This window comes from Lipotes vexillifer, unplaced genomic scaffold, assembly GCF_000442215.2.
Source record: "Lipotes vexillifer unplaced genomic scaffold, Lipotes_vexillifer_v1.1 scaffold172, whole genome shotgun sequence".
Lineage (NCBI taxonomy): Eukaryota > Metazoa > Chordata > Mammalia > Artiodactyla > Lipotidae > Lipotes > Lipotes vexillifer.
This window is the reverse complement of record NW_006776799.1, coordinates 1,566,356-1,582,892: the sequence shown is the minus strand read 5'-3', so window position 1 is coordinate 1,582,892 and position 16,537 is coordinate 1,566,356. Positions and strand designations below refer to the sequence as shown.

Below are 16,537 nucleotides of genomic sequence, written 5' to 3'. Positions count from 1 at the left end.
GTTTTTTTTTTTTTTTTTTTTTTTTTTGCTTTTCTCCACTATGATGGAGCCCTCTCCACTATGGCCAGCCCACTTGGAGCTGGAGGCGGCCGCCAAATGCAAACTCAGGAATCAAAATCCATATAGCTGGATAGATGCTGTTTGTTTCTGACAACCTAGAAATAATCGTGGAGAAATCCTTTGGAGAGGGCTTAAAGTGGAAGGTTGGATTTCGTGGACTCAAAGAATGTGTCATGATTAGGCTTAATCTAAGCCATTTTTATTCCTCTTTTCTTGTGTTTGGGTATATTATCTGTCTGTGGAATTTACACAGTGAGACCACTGGCAAGGTCTTATGTCTAATTATTTGCTGTGCTGTGTGGAGTGTACTGCAGACAATCGATAAACAATCAATAGTAATTGTAGCCTGTTTCAGAGACACTGTTAGAAGTTTCACCTGGCTTAGGTGCATGGTATTTTTCATTAATCTTCTTTTGCTAGTTTTTTTTCTGTAATTTAAAGCCTAACTTTAAAGATTAAACAGAAAGCTTTCTTTGCTTATGAGAACAAGCAGGCATTGTTTTTTAAAGAGGGACTATATAATCCCAGGTGTTTTATCTCTGTTAATGAGAGAAATGTCTGTGTTTGCTTCCGATTGAGTGAGCCGAGAAAGGGACAAGAATATTTGCATGGTTAAATGAAGATGAGCCCTTCATTCTGAAAGTAATATTCCCCTGATGTCAATTACTTTTGTACAGACATCTGGATGTTTATCATAAGAGTGTACAGATGTCAACTTTTTCGGTATTATAGCTGGAAATGTGGTGATTACTTGACTTTGATTTGAGTAGACATAAAATCTCTAACATTTAAAGTCAGAAGTTCACTGCAGGAAAGGATTTAGACTGACGTTTATTAAAGAGAGTGGTTCCTTGGAAGAAAAAATCGGAACCATTCTGAAAGATACAGATACTGATAAAGTAAACAAAGCTCTACCTAACAAGTCACAGAATTCGAACATGACATTTATCTATTTCTTGAACTTAACAGAAGCCGGCTCTGAAGATATTGACATACTTCCCAATGGTCTGGCTTTCTTTAGTGTGGTGAGTATCTTCCTTCCCCAGTCTCAGTGGAGGAGGTACAAGGGAGTTTGATGAGGCCTTCAGAGCAGTAACTTGTTTTTAAAGTTCCTCACTTTCAAAAAAAAAAAGGTCAAACAGGACCTTGGAAATTTACTGAAAAAAAAAGACAGGTCAAACAGGATCTTGGAAATTTTCCTCCAGCTTCTCTGAATGTAGGGATGAAAAAGTCTTTGCCAATTGATTTATTACTCTTTATGTTCCCACTGCCTCGCACTAAAATCTTCCAATGCAATCTGTGTTCTAAAAGTTTGTTATTAAAAAGGATATTTGGGGCATTATTGTGGATATTTGATACTACATTATGCTATTTTAAATACAGCGTCTACCTTTCCATTAGATATTCAATTTGAAACTAGTATTCTTGCTGTTATTATTTATTTTCAAACAATATACCAACTTTCCTAGACAAAGGCCAGTGCTTTTGCTTTCTTTCTTTTTCCCCAAATAGCCTAACGTAAGTGGAATGTCATTGACTGAGCTTATTTATACCCTTCACTTTTGCCTTAATTTTTATAAGCTGAAAAATAACAACCTTTTCAGGCATACATTGCAAAGACTTTAAAATTGATTGACCTGAGTGATGCTAGGCTACACCAATATGCATTCTAATTAGAAAATTGTATATGTGGGCCAAGGAGGAAGTTCTGACCACCTCTGTCTCCTCCCTGGCGTGGGCCAAAGTGAGGGACCTTGGCATCTTCATGGATTCAGTTTTTCTTGAGAAAGAAGTATCCAACTTTGAAGGCAGCCTGTAGTTATTCTGTTCCCTCTCAGCAGCCATTATTTTCAGCCACTGAGACTCAGGAAAGATGTGAAAAACTTGGAGATGCTTCAGAAGAGAGTCACAACACTAATAAAATAGTTGTCAGACTTATGAGAAAGGTGAGAGAACTCAGCTGAGATGAGAATGAGGGTTAGAACACTCTTCAGGTTCCTGATGGTTTTTATATGAAAGGCTGTGAGTGGCTGGTTGTTTACCACAGAGGGAGAAAAGAAATACTGTAGACTTTAGCAGAAACATTGATATTTATATAGGTTGGCCAAAAAGTTTGTTTGGGTTTTTATCACATCTTACGGAAACCTGAACGAACTTTTTGGCCAGCCCAATATTAAATTTTAAAACTATGGCTTTAAAAGTTTTAGTTCAGGGGCTTCCCTGGTGGCGCAGTGGTTGAGAGTCCGCCGGCCGATGCAGGGGACACGGGTTCGTGCCCCGGTCCGGGAGGATCTCACATGCCGCGGAGCGGCTGGGCCCGTGAACCATGGCCGCTGAGCCTGCGCGTCCGGAACCTGTGCTCCGCAGCGGGAGAGGCCACAGCGGTGAGAGGCCCGCGTAACACACACACACACACACACAAAGTTTTAGTTAATTACCTACACACAGTGAGTAAAATGACATTTCTAGGAGGACTCTGGGTTTGTGTAGAAGCACATGCTTGCACACATATCTTATATTCTTAGGAAAAAACACTGAGACTCCTAGTCAACATTATTCATCACTAAAATGCAAATATCCAGAGTAGAGTAGAAGGCAGTTGCTTTTTTTTTGCAGAGAAGCTGTTTTCAGAGATTTGCATAATCCAGAAGTCACCTATTTCAAGATTTTCTCCCCACAGGAATAAATCTGAATTAGGAGGGGTGAGGCCTCCAAGCACAATAAATCTACAGCCATTTTAGCTGAGAGGCTTCATATAGTCACAGTGATCTTGTAGCCAAGTCAACAGAATTTCTTCTGCTTGTTTTTCTCTTATCCTTCCTTGGTTATATGACTTTTCTTTTCTTTTTTTCAAATTTGTTTACAATCTCATTTTACTGATTTTTTTAAATTTACTCAGCATTGTCTCTAATATTTCCCAGAATGCACTCCTTTCTAAATGAATAACTTTCTACATCATGGCATTTGTTTATTCTTCCAAGCATTGTAGCCAATTAGCCCATCCTATTCCACAGTTACAGACTTGAGGGGCATCTCAAAACTAACATCACACTTAATGAGGAATTAGATGACATAGAATAGAAAAAAGATTTAAATGACAGTGTGAATGTACTTACCACTACTGAACTATACACTTAAAAATAGTGAAAATGGTAAATTCTCTGTTATGTATATTTTACCACAGGTGGAAATAAAATAAAATTTGAAAAAGAGAAAAAAAACAGGTTAAAATGATAGGGAGTATTACAATAACTATGGAGAGTTATTACATCCCTGGTAGAGCTTCCTGAGCATTGAAACCCTATCATTTATGGGACATTAATAAAGAATAGAGATTATTAACCACTGAATTGGCACTGCCATGTAGCAATAGCATAATTGCAGTTTATTCTACTTGTTGGGCCTTGAAGTTGTGTAATTTTGATAGATATTTTTTAATTGGAGAAAATTTCTATTAAATACAATTTGTGCATAAAGTGAGATTTTTTGGGTACTCTTTTAAATTTGCATAAAGTATGACTTGAAAGATTTAAAAGAGAAAAGACCTCGATTATTTTAGTGAGGGCTGAAAAAGCATTAAATGAAATTCAACTCTCATTCCTGATTAAAAGCTCCAAAAAAACTAGAAGTAGAAGGAAACCGTCCAGAAACCTACAGCAAATACCATTCTTAGTGGTGCAACATTAACTGCCTTCTCATTAATGTTTAGAAAAGGAAGAAAATACCCTAAAATACTGTAACCATCAGTAATCTACTAGAGTTCTTAATAACCAAAGAAAACAAGAAAAAGAAATTTGAGGTAGAAAAAAAAGACAAAACTGACATTATTTTCAGATAGTGTGATTACCTGTTTTTTAAACAGTCCAAGAGGTTCAGCTAACAGACTCTTAGACCTAATAGGAGAGTTGAGTGATATGGTTGTATTCAAAATGAACATATAAAACTCAATGGCTTTCCCATGCACTAGGAAAAAACAAATAGAAAATGTAATACTACTACTACTACCAGTAATAATAAGGTTCCATTTGAACAGCAACTTAATTTCTGAAATTTATTCAGAAAAATAAATGAGCAGAAATATTTAAGACTATTTTGGAAAGGTAAAGCAATGTGGTGTGGGATGTGAGGACTTGCCATATATATATACATATTGTATCTTATAAATAAAGCTATAGTAATTAAAAAGTGGCATATTATCACAGGATTTAGACATGAGTCCAAACAGACCAATATGTAAACAGGGATCTAGTACACGATAAAAGCAACATTTGGAATCAGTAGGAAAAGGACAGACTGACTACACGCCAAGCACTGATCCAGACCTTGGGGTCTAGCCATGAACAAATGAGACAAAGTCCCACCTCATGTTACAATGGGGAGAGAATGAATGTGTGTCAGATAGTGGCTTATCCCCGCCCTCAACTCTGTGTTATCTCCCAGTCCACCAACCTTCTGGTTACCCTCTGAAGAGACTAAACCCTTAGTCTTCTGCCTCAACTCAGAAATATCGGTTATTGTTCAGCTTTCAGCCTCCCAGCTTCCAATTATTATTTTTTTATATTTCCTCTCTGCTCTCTTTGTGTTTGCAGGTTTATGCCACCACCTTTAGCCAAAGTCCCTATCATTTATTTATATATATAGTTGCCACTTTAGTCTATAAAAATACTTAAGCCTTTATATTTAACTTTTTCCTCTGTTTTAAAAAGGGTCTAAAATGTCCAGGCCTCCACAGTTTTGCACCAGATAAGCCTGGAGGAATACTAATGATGGATCTAAAAGAAGAAAACCCAAGGGCACTGGAATTAAGAATCAGCCGTGGATTTAATTTGGCTTCATTTAATCCACATGGTATCAGCACTTTCATAGACAGCGGTAAGAGCTGATGAGCTACCAACATTAAAAAAACTTACAATGGTTAGCAAATGACTGTGGAAAATAGATTTGGATCATATCTGTAGTAAGAGAACAATTAACTCATGAATTACTTCTGTATTCTTCATACAAATAAGTCCATTATTTGCCTCTTCAGCTGGCAGTAAGTTATACTACATTTAGAAATTTCTAACGGTTAACACCTGAAAGAATGTTTAGATTTCATAACCTTTTCAAATATCTATTATCATTACATTAAAAAGAGCTATATTTGTGAATTAAACTATTAACAGATTATTCATGAATTCTGTATATGGAGTGGGAAACACTCTTTCTTAAAGGTCAGGGGACCAATGATCAGAAATAACACCAGACAGACAGTGATGGGAAAGACGGGGAAGAAGAATGATCTGTTAGGTCGTCTAACAGCTTATACATTCAACCTTTCCTTGCTTGTGGTATTTAAATGTCAGTGTCTGCCCAGAGGTCCTATGGTTATGTCTTGTAAATTAACTCTGTTCTTTCAATTCTTTAGATAACACAGTTTATCTCTTTGTTGTAAACCACCCAGAATTCAAGAATACAGTAGAAATTTTTAAATTTGAAGAGGAAGAAAATTCTCTTTTGCATCTAAAAACAATCAAACTTGAGCTTCTTCCAAGGTAATTAGTCCTTTTGTTCATTCTCTGATTTATCTGTAGCATTTTCAGATATTCCCTATGATGGTCCTTTCACCTTTTGTAAGAGCTGAAATACACATATATATACACACATAAACAAATACATGTATTTATATGTGTATGTGTGTATACATAGTTTCCTTGCAGAGCAGGGAAAGTCGATATCAGTGTTCTATGTGGGCTCCCTTGAGAAATAAGGAAATGCTGGACTACCGAGGATTTGCTCTTCAGGGACATCTTGAGAGTAGAAGACAAACCTCACCATTTTTCCTTCTGTCACCTCCCATTTCAGATGACTCATCATCCAAATAGTAATAACACCTGTCCTGCCAAGGAAAAGTAGTCTGCTTTATATGGAGTTTGTATGCTTAGTATGGGACTAACAAGAACTGTTTTCACAAGGTAGCTGTGGGCCAGTGGCCCTGCAGAATTGGAAGTGGGTCACTGCTATTTCAAGAACATAGAGCTGGTTGATAATGTGACTAAAAAAGAATTATGTGCCCCTCCCCGGCTCAGCTGCATCTTTTAAGTTTGAACTTGATGAATATTTTTAATTTCTGTTACTTCCCTATCTAGGACTTAAGTGTGTAACTGCCAACCATTCTTCCAAAAATTCACTTCATAATAAACAGGAGCATAAGTACCATCCATGCAGCCTTTGCGTTAGGGCGCTGTTTCAGAGAGGGGACCCACCTTCCCTGTAGCTCCGTTTTTCCTTTAACAAAGGAGAAAGCCGCTCTTTCAGACATTTTTGCATAGGGTAATTGGAATTTAAATTTAATAACACCCTTACCTAATTGGTTTTAAAAATGTAATTGTTTTTAGCATATAAATCTCTCACCTGAAGCATTTCACTATGGCAATTTCATCATTCATCTCTCCGCAAGTGTTTACTGAGCGCCTGTTCATTCTCGGCAGGTCGGCTTTGTGAGTCAGGTAGAAATTGAACAGTCAACCTTACTTTGACTAATAACTAAGCAAAGGAACTCAGGAAAATCCAGCAACTGAGAATATGGAAGCTACGTAAATGTTATTGACAGCCCAATCAGCTCACCAGCCAATGAGGCTCCACCGAGCTCTCTCCCTTGGACAGCTCTGTCTTTTCGTATTGTTGTTAAACCCTACATTTCTTGCTGTCAAAAAACACACTCTGTTGGCACCAAGTTCTTATTCCTTTTATAATAACCTGCCATAATTGCTAAATGACCTGTCTTCAAATTACCTGGTACCATAAAAAATTGTTCTCCAGCAAATGATATTAGATTACATATGACTATAGCCATGTGATTTTAGCTGAGTTTTTCCTGGGAAACCTCTCACCAAAAATTTAAAGCACATATTATGTAAACCTTCTGGAGACTTAATCTTTAATACTGAGACCAACTGGCTTTTTATATTCTCTCACATGTTATTTTTCTCTTCCAGTGTGAATGATATCATAGCTGTTGGACCAGCACATTTCTATGCTACCAATGACCACTATTTCTCTGATCCTTTCTTAAAGTATTTGGAAACATATTTGAACTTACACTGGACAAATGTCGTTTACTACAGTCCAAATGAAGTTAAAGTGGTAGCGGAAGGATTTGATTCAGCAAATGGGATCAATATCTCACCTGATAAAAAGTATGGTCTCTTATAGAAGTATTTTCATTTCTTCTCAGTCATGGTGCTGGGCCAAATTCTTTACTTTGCTTTTTTTTTTTCCAATGTAGAAATAGCTTACTTGATATTTTTGGTCTATGATAAATATATTATATATAATATTTACAAATGTTACTATAATACTACAATATAGAATACATATATGTAATATATTATTAAATAGATGTTTTATATAAAATATATACATATATGTACTATATATTTACATGTAATATATAAATATATATTTATATACAGTATATAAATTTGGTATATATCCTTGTAGAATTTAATTTTATAAATGTAAATTTTTATAAAATGTGTTCATATTTATATATACATATTAAAGTATTAGGTAGGTGTTTTCCTTTTAAATAAATATATCATTGTTTTATTGGCTGCATATTATTCCATTTTCAGGATGATTGTAAACTAATTTAACCAATTCTCTATAAATGGATATGTAGGGGTTTTTTTTTTCTGTATAAAAACCATTTTTTATTTCTCATTTACCACTGAAACTTATCCAAATATTTTTAAGGAAAAACCCCCGAAGGGAGAATTACATACAGCATAGTGATTAAATCTTCAGATTTTGGAGTCATATAGACCTAGGTTCAGATGCCCACTGGGCACTGGCTAAATGTGGGGCTATGAGCGCCTCCTCTTTGCACGTTTGTACAAGTGTTTCTGTAGAACCCCTCAAAATAGAACTGCTCACTTAAAGGGTGCTCCTTTTAAATGTTAACTTTAATAGATACTGCCAAATTGCCCCCCCCCAAATTATCTCACTATTTTTATATGTCCAACTGTAACCTATAGGAAGGATATTAAAGTCTTTCTTAACTTTCCCTTTTACTACCTTAGCACACTGAACAATTTAAACTACTACAAATATAACATGAAATAAATCTGGCATTCTGTGACAACTAAATGTCTATTTTCATGACAATTTCTTCTTTCTTATTGATTACAGAAAAATGAATAGAGAATCACTTAATTTAAATTGTCTATAACTGACCCAATCCAACCTCTCCCACCAAATCTGTTTTTCTCCTCAACTCTCATCTTTCAGTTATGAGAGTCAAACTTTCCAGTCACCCAAGCTAAAAATAATAACAATAGGGCATCCAGCTTTAACTCCATGTCTCTCACCATTCCTATTCAGCCATTGAGCAGGTCACACTGGTTCTATCTGTGCTTCTGTCCCTGACCCTCACCCCCTCTTCCTTCCCACTGACACCTGCTTGGTTCAGGTTCTCACCCTCTCTGGCTGGAGTATTACACTTTCTTCCCACTTGTTTTCAGTCCACTTCCATTTTTCGCACTGTTGCCAACTTTGTCTTTTATATTCCCCTGCCCTTTCAAGATCTCCAAAAGAGGGACCTCAGTCTGCTTCATCTTTGAATCCTCATACTGAGCACAGCCAGTCACAAAGCACATGGTTAGTAATTGTTGAACTGACCATTTGTTATCATGCCACTCTGTTATTCCAGAGATTCAGTGGACCCCAGTTGCTTATCAAATCAAGGCAGACTAATGGGTTGGACTTTCTTTAATAAGCTAGTTCCAACCTCCCTCTTCTACTGTTTCCACACTTACTATGCTTTAGACAAGAACTCATTATTTTGCAAAACTGCCTCTCTTATTCTTGCCCCTGTGCCTTTGTTCACATGTTTTCTTTTGCCTAAAAGATGCTTTGTCCTCATATCCTCAAATCCAGTCTCTCTTTCCATGTCCACTGCAGATGCCCCTTCCTTTGTAAGCCCTTCTGTTTTTTTAGGAGTTAGAGATTTCTTCAGTTTCCAGACCTGAAATATGTCTTATGGTACCAATCATGCTGTATTATTTGTTTAATGTGTCTAAACCATCTGATCACCCCCAACACACTACAAACTTTTCAGGAGAAAAGGCTGTGTCTTCTTCATGTTTATATCTGTCACAATACTGAGTTCATGGCTTTACACACTATAATTGCTCAATAGAACAGTTGCCATGGAACAGGCAATTCAATGGAAAAATTACCGTGAAGCAGTCCATTAATTCACCCTCCTTAGATACAGACAGACTGTTCTGAATAGATATTTATTTCTAACTCTTACATTTCTCGATGTTAATAAATATTTATTAAATATTAAGTATTAATATTCTAATAAAATGTGTTCTGTTTTATACCATATGTTTCTACATGTAAATGATCCCTTGAAATATCAAATTATATTGTAGAATGTAAAAGCTTTTTTTTTGAAACCAAATATTTGTTTTACTGTCCTTTCAGTGGTAAATATCACAGACTTTATATTTTAAATGATGTCCTATATTATTTTTCCTTACAAACTTTTTGAAAAATAATTTAACAGTTCCGTGATTGTTGTAGTAACACTGAATTGATTTTGAAAGCTTACTTTTTAAATAAAAATTGACCTTTATGAGCATTCCTTGAGATCCCATCATTGATTAACTTCCTGGCAGGTTATTAAGACTTATTCGTCATACTGTGTTAATGAAGCTTTATATTAGCCTGGGGCTCTAACCAGTATGTCCTTCCTACAAAGGTACATCTATGTTGCTGATATATTGGCTCATGAAATTCATGTTTTGGAAAAACACCCTAATATGAATTTAACTCAATTGAAGGTAAAATATTTCTTTCTATATCTAAAGTAGACATTAATCTTGAAATTACATAGTTATACTATAACAATTCCTCACTTAGAACAGAATAGCCAGTGTTGCTATTCTGGGTTTTTCACTGCTTCCTCTCTGTAACTGGCCAAGTCTCTTGTTTCCCCACAATCACAAGAACTGACTGATTACATGCAGCAGTGTGTTGGGAGGGATATTTGCATCAGATTTAGAGCCCATTCCATGAAGTACTGATGGCACCTGATGAATTCCAATAAGAATTTTCACAATTGAAAAGACTAATAGATGAATTCTGAAATGAAGATTTATACAAGTTGTCAGTTCTTTCAATAATAAATGAAGGTAGAAATTGGGTTCCACACCATTATTATTTTCTTCCTGCTTGACAACACATATTTTAGATTGATTAAGAATTTCCTATTTTGCTTTGAATGAATTCTTTGAGCTAACTGATCACTGTGCATCTTTTAAGGGGAAAGGAATTCATTTTTTAGAGAGATTGATTATTGCCCCAGCTTTCTTAATTTTAGAAAAAATGAAAAGTGACTCTAAACCAGTGTATTAAATTTATTTTAAGCAATATTGGTGTTAAAGGGTGGAAGCAGGAGATGGGTGAAATTTCCCCATATGCATAGGGGCAAGAAAGTTTAGCCCTAAATTATTTAATCAAATTTCTCATGGCATTTAGATATTGACATTTTTTCATTTGGAAGGTACTCAAGTTGGATACACTGGTGGATAATTTATCTATTGATCCTTCCTCGGGGGACATCTTGGTGGGCTGTCATCCTAATGGCCAGAAGCTCTTCGTTTATGACCCGAACAATCCTCCCTCATCAGAGGTGTTTATATTTTTTAGTTTTTCAATCTTAATTATTCAAGTCATTTTAAACTAATAATACAATAAACTTATGTGGTGGTTGGTTTTGTAATTGCTTTAAGCCAATAATTGGCAGAATTTCACATTGTTCAAATACTTTTAGAAAGGTAGTCTTTTGATGTATTAAATTATGGTGGAAACTAGTCAAAAGACCTCTTTATAAAGATATGTGCCCTCCTTGTGTGGTATACTGGCAATTTTTTAAATACCTGGCTTATTGTCAGCTCTCCACATGTCACTACTTTTGTTCGTGCTAAAGTAGTGAGAAAGTAGGCACATTAGTGTGGAAGTATTTCTATTAATGCTCAATTACTATAATAACACTCAATCCTGTGTTGGCATGCAATAACTAGATGGTTTAAGAAAGTACTTTCTTAGAAGGTTTAACAAAGTAATTTAAACATTAAAAAAATTGGTAACTGCTATTTTCAACAGCATGTCCTCTTAATCATTGGGTCTTTGTGGAAGATTATTGGTGACTGAGTGACATGGGTGGATGGTGGTTCTATATTAATCGTTTGTATCTCCTGAATAGGTTCTCCGCATCCAGAATATTCTATCTGAGAAGCCTACAGTGACTACAGTTTATGCCAACAATGGGTCTGTTCTCCAGGGAAGTTCTGTGGCCTCGGTGTACGATAGGAAGCTGCTTATAGGCACTTTATACCACAGAGCCCTGTATTGTCAACTCTAAATGGTCCTTTTGCTATGCAGGCATGCTATCTTCTCTTAACAATTTTCTATGAATTGCTAATTCTGGGGGAGTTTAACCAGCAACGTTGACCCAGAAATGTATGACATGTATAGTAAATTTATTTCAGTAATGAAAGCCCCTCTTCAGTTCACATAGCACTTTTAACGCAAAAGGAAAGTGAACAGTTTTTAAAATTGCCAAGTAAAGGTGAGAGAAGAAAGCTGCTTTCGGTAAAGTGAATACACTTTGCATAAAATAAGCCTGCTTTCCAACTGCCAGAGCATGAATTCCACTGAAACAGGGTAGATTATATTTCCTTAAAATGTAAGTGACCTCAGCTCCACCAGTGTGACCACTGTGACTCAGAACTACTGATAGGTAACATGTTTTGATGTTTTGTACTTACGTCTTTGTTTACTATTAAAGAGTTGGAGTTATATTAAAGACTAACTAAAATCCATGTTTTGTCTGTGCTTAATTCTCAAGGCATATCCTCAGCGGGGGAATGAGAAAGTGGCCACTTCTTTGTGGGGTTTCCTTGGGATGTGCAGGCATGGCAATACTAATTTTTCTCAGCTGAAAAACTAAACTATTTGAATAAAATAAAACAAAGAATAACTAAATATGGCAACTGGAATTCTCAATTAATATGGAGTATTCCATCAGCTCTATTTCTTAATGGGAGCCCAACTTGCATACACAGAGGAGATAACAGGTTGGAGCTGCAAGGTCAATCATGCCACCTCCTTATTGAACACAGCCGTGAACTTCATCAGGTGAGATGAAGTCAGCTATCCAGGCCCACATGGTTAATCCCAGCAATGTCAGGATCAGGGTCTGCCTCATAGAGAAGCGTTCTTTCCACTCACTGTACCTCCTGTAAATTCATCTTAAACCCTGAAGAGAGACTTTCATGTGTCTTTTTCCATTATAACTTATCAAAGCACTTCACTTCTCATACTCTCCATCTTTAGCATCATTATAATCAAAATATTTGTCAGTTACTTATAAAGTGAAAGACAATGCATTAAAAATGGTACATTCATTATCTCATTTAATCCTAATTACAGCCCTGAGGGAGTACGTATTGATATTATATCACTGTTAACATTTCACAGATGTTCCAGGTCACACCTGCTAAGGGGTGACTCTCAATCTATTTCTGATGTCAGAGGCTGTACCATTATCCACTGCATGATGCTTCTGCCATAGAACTAATGAGGATCTCGTTATTTACTCTTCTTCCTAATATATAGTTTCTTCTGTTTTTATAGTTATCAACTTGAGTTCTGCTTTTTGATGGATCATTTAAAGACTTAAATGTAAATTGCATAAGTATTCTTAATCTTGGCCCCTGTCCATTTGGCCTATGTTCTTATTTACATTTTTAAATAGTCTGTTACTATATATTGGATGTATTTCATGCTAAAATAATCATTTGCATTATTCATGGAGAAAACATTAAGTCACAGGTGAATAAAGCAATATTAAATATTATTCATTAGGGATCCAAAACCAAGAAGCATATGTTTTAGATTTTAGACTATGAGCAATGCCTATGTAAAAAGCTACATTCACGAAAAGTACCAGAATACAGTAGGCATAAGATAGACTTTTTTCCATTGTATTTATTAGAAATTTTATTTGGACAAAAGTAAATAAAAGTTAATAGGCACATTTATTATTTATCTTAGAATTTAAAAAAAGTTTAAAAAAATTAAACTCTGGTTTTTGGCCTCTATGGGCCATGAGGGATTCATAAGTATATTGTGCACCTATTTATGGTGATCTTACTGGGATCATACACTGAGTTTAACAATTTGGTTGGTTATTAAGAGGTCAAATCATTCAAAAGGACTGAAACTGCAATTGGGATAGGCCACCACTAGGTGGATTTAGGTCTCAGGTGGGGGTGTGTGTGTATATTTTAATTCTTTTAAATTTGAGATCCTGTTAAGTGACAATAAGTATCTTTTTTTTTTTTTTTAAACAAAACCTCAGCTCTTTTACAACAGCTGAATGTGAACATGGATACCTAATACGGGGAGCAAGGAAAATTAAATATAAGCTATACTATTTCTTTTTCTCATTTTGTGTATGGATTAATTATTATTGACAACTAATCTAAGGCTGATCCTTCTTCTGGACCAGATTTGCTCAGTTTGAATGCTCTCTTGGAGACACAGCTTATCTAGGCTGATGAATATTTACTTGGCAAAACAATGAAGAATTAACAGCACCTACCAGCACACCACCCACATCCTCCTTTCTCTGGCCACCTGTAGTTTTCCTTACTCCCTCGGCTTTCTACAAAACATTTCTGGGTGTGAGAGGAGGGCTGGAAGAATCCCAGTAGTGCTCTATTAGCTTTCTGCTCTGGTTTTCGAGATTTTTATTCCATAAAGCGGAAGGCAGAGAAGAAGGAAAAAGAGCCTAGTCTAATTTTTATAATTGCAAAGAATAACTTTCAGTTCACTTTAAAAAGTTTTTAATATACTGAATGACTTTTCTGTAACCAGCCCTGAGCTTGGTATTAATATATAACAATGAACCAGATACAATGCCTATATTCTAGTAGGAGATTCAACAAATGAGAAAATAGATGATAGACGATAGATAGACGGACAGATAGGCAGATAGGGTGATTAGAAGGAACTAAACATAGAAATATAATTAGAGAATAAGTTAGGGCTTCCCTGGTGGCGCAGTGGTTAAGAATCCGCCTGCCAATGCAGGAGACACGGGTTCAAGCCCTGGTTCCGGAAGATCCCACGTGCCGCGGAGCAACTAAGCCCGTGCGCCACAACTACTGAGCCTGCGCTCTAGAGCCCCCAAGCCACAACTGCTGAAGCCCGTGCTCCCAGAGCCCGTGCTCCACAACAAGGGAAGCCACCGCAGTGAGAAGCCCGCGCACCGCAATGAAGAGTAGCCCCTGCTCGCTGCAACTAGAGAAAGCCCACGCAGCAACGAAGACCCAACACAGCCAAAAATAAAATAAATAAAATTAATTTAAAAAATTAGAGAATAATTTAGAGAAACCTCATTTCCCCACCCACACCACTTTTGACATGTTTAAACCTAGAGAAAAATTGAAAGGGTAGTTCAGTGACTGCCTATATACCCTTCACTTGTATTCACCAATCACCAGTTACCATTTTGCCACTTCTGCTTTACCTTTCCAAGTAAAGATGCTTTTATTTTTCTGCACCATTTGAAAGTAAGTTGGAGATATCATAAAACTGCACCTCTGCATACTTCAGCTTGCATCTTCTAAATATGAGGGCATTCTTCTACATAACCACAATGTTATTATAACACCCACCAGCATCAGTGGTGCCATCTAATACCTGATCCAGATTCAAATGTTCTCAGTGGTCTCCAAATTCCTTTAATAGTTGCTAACCCTCCCATCTCCCACCCCACCCCCAATCCAAGATCCAATCAAGAATCATAATTCACATTTACTCATGTCTTATAAAAAAATCCTTTTTAATGTAAAACAGCCTTTCTATCCTTGTTTATTGTTTTTCATGACACTTTTTTTTCAGTGCAAGCAAGATATCTTCTGGAATAACTTACATTCTGAATTTATTTCTTCCTGGAGTCCTTAATTCAGTAGCGCTTTCCTGTAAATTAGAAGTTCCTTGAGGCTTGATTAGATTCAGGTTAAACAATTTTGACAAGAATACTAATAAGTGACATGTACCTCACATTGCATTGCATCAGAACATAAACACAGGTTGTTCCACTCTTTGTGATGCTAAATCTGAGTAACCGATTAAGCTGGTGATCACCAGATCAACAGGGTTAATTTTTCCTCTCTTTTTATAGATCCAAGTGAATATTCTGCTCCCTAAAACTTTTCATCTGTTTGGTTTTAGCACCCATTAATGATCCTTGCCCAATTATTATTATATTGGAGTTGCAAATGGTGATTTTACTTCTACTATTTCTAGCATTAATATCGATAGGCAGTATATTCTATTTCTTAAAAAATTCTCTGTTATTGAACTCCCTTTCTCCCTCTTCTACATTCTCTCTCTTTTTCTTTCTGGAAATTATTTTCTATCGGTTTATAGAGAGCCATTCCTTACCTTTTTACAGATTTCTACCTTAATTTCTATCTCCAAAATCAGGATAATATTTATTTTGTAGGAAATTAGTACAATGATCTAATAAAACAGAAAGTCTCTATCCCATTTTCTTTCCCAGTGATTTAAAACTCTACATGGATAAATCCTCCAACTCATACCTTCTTAGTGCCTTGATTCTTCACTCCCAATACCCTTTTCTTCCACTACCTCAGCTATCCACTCCCATGGCCATATTCTGTATCAGAAACTTTCTCACTGTAAAACCTTTATTTCGAGTCTCAGACTCTCCAACAACCACCTCCTGCATTTCCAAGTCATTTGCTCAGGTAGTGCTATTGTTCTAAAATTTTTGAAATTGTTCCAACCTCAAATCCATTGACAACGCCTGCCTCAGAACTTTCTCCCCTTCCAACTGTCCCCACTCTGCATAACATCTCTCCTTGTCCAATCTAGCTCCCATCCTTTAATCATTTCCTTGAATATACTCTCAACCCCTTTGTACTTCTCTTCTAATGTCTTGTGGGGCAAAACTCAAACCATTTCTTTACTTCACACATGCACCTGAGCAGCTATATGTTATTTGGGAAAATCGCAAAACAGCTGAATGCTTTCTCTTGAATGAATGTCAAAGCTCACAATTGGTACTCAAAATGTCAAGCAATCCTCAATTTCTTTAGCAGATTAGCTTTTCTCCTTTTAAGTTAATAATTTTATACCTCCTCCTTTTCCTCAAACTTCCCACCATCCCTCATCTACTCACACTTCGGCTTGAAGGCCTTGCCTCATAATTCATTCAGAAAGTGGAAGCAACCAGACATGGGTTCCCTCACATTTCCCCACCAAATCTACACCTCTCACTATAGCTACACCCATCTCCTCCTATCTCTACTGTTAAAGTGGAGAAGGTGTCCTCCAGCTGTCCTTAGCATTTCACTTTTTCAATTATCCCTTCTCTCTTCTGCTTCAT

At 36.3% G+C, this 16,537-nt stretch overlaps 1 protein-coding gene across 2 annotated transcripts in view; it reads left to right on the top strand.

The window, feature by feature from the left end:
• Window positions 1-11,936, top strand: part of LOC103072365 (serum paraoxonase/arylesterase 2) — a 26,349-nt gene extending 14,413 nt beyond the window's left edge. The window contains exons 3-9 of one of the 2 annotated variants that reach the window (XM_007450656.1): window positions 1,030-1,085; window positions 4,767-4,932; window positions 5,468-5,594; window positions 7,038-7,238; window positions 9,812-9,893; window positions 10,616-10,744; window positions 11,318-11,936. In XM_007450656.1, coding sequence (XP_007450718.1) covers window positions 1,030-1,085; window positions 4,767-4,932; window positions 5,468-5,594; window positions 7,038-7,238; window positions 9,812-9,893; window positions 10,616-10,744; window positions 11,318-11,476 — 920 coding nt within the window. In that variant the 3' untranslated portion in view covers window positions 11,477-11,936. The remainder of the gene's footprint in view (window positions 1-1,029; window positions 1,086-4,766; window positions 4,933-5,467; window positions 5,595-7,037; window positions 7,239-9,811; window positions 9,894-10,615; window positions 10,745-11,317) is intronic. The other variant, XM_007450657.1, reaches the window with a different exon arrangement.
• Window positions 11,937-16,537: the final 4,601 nt, after the last annotated feature.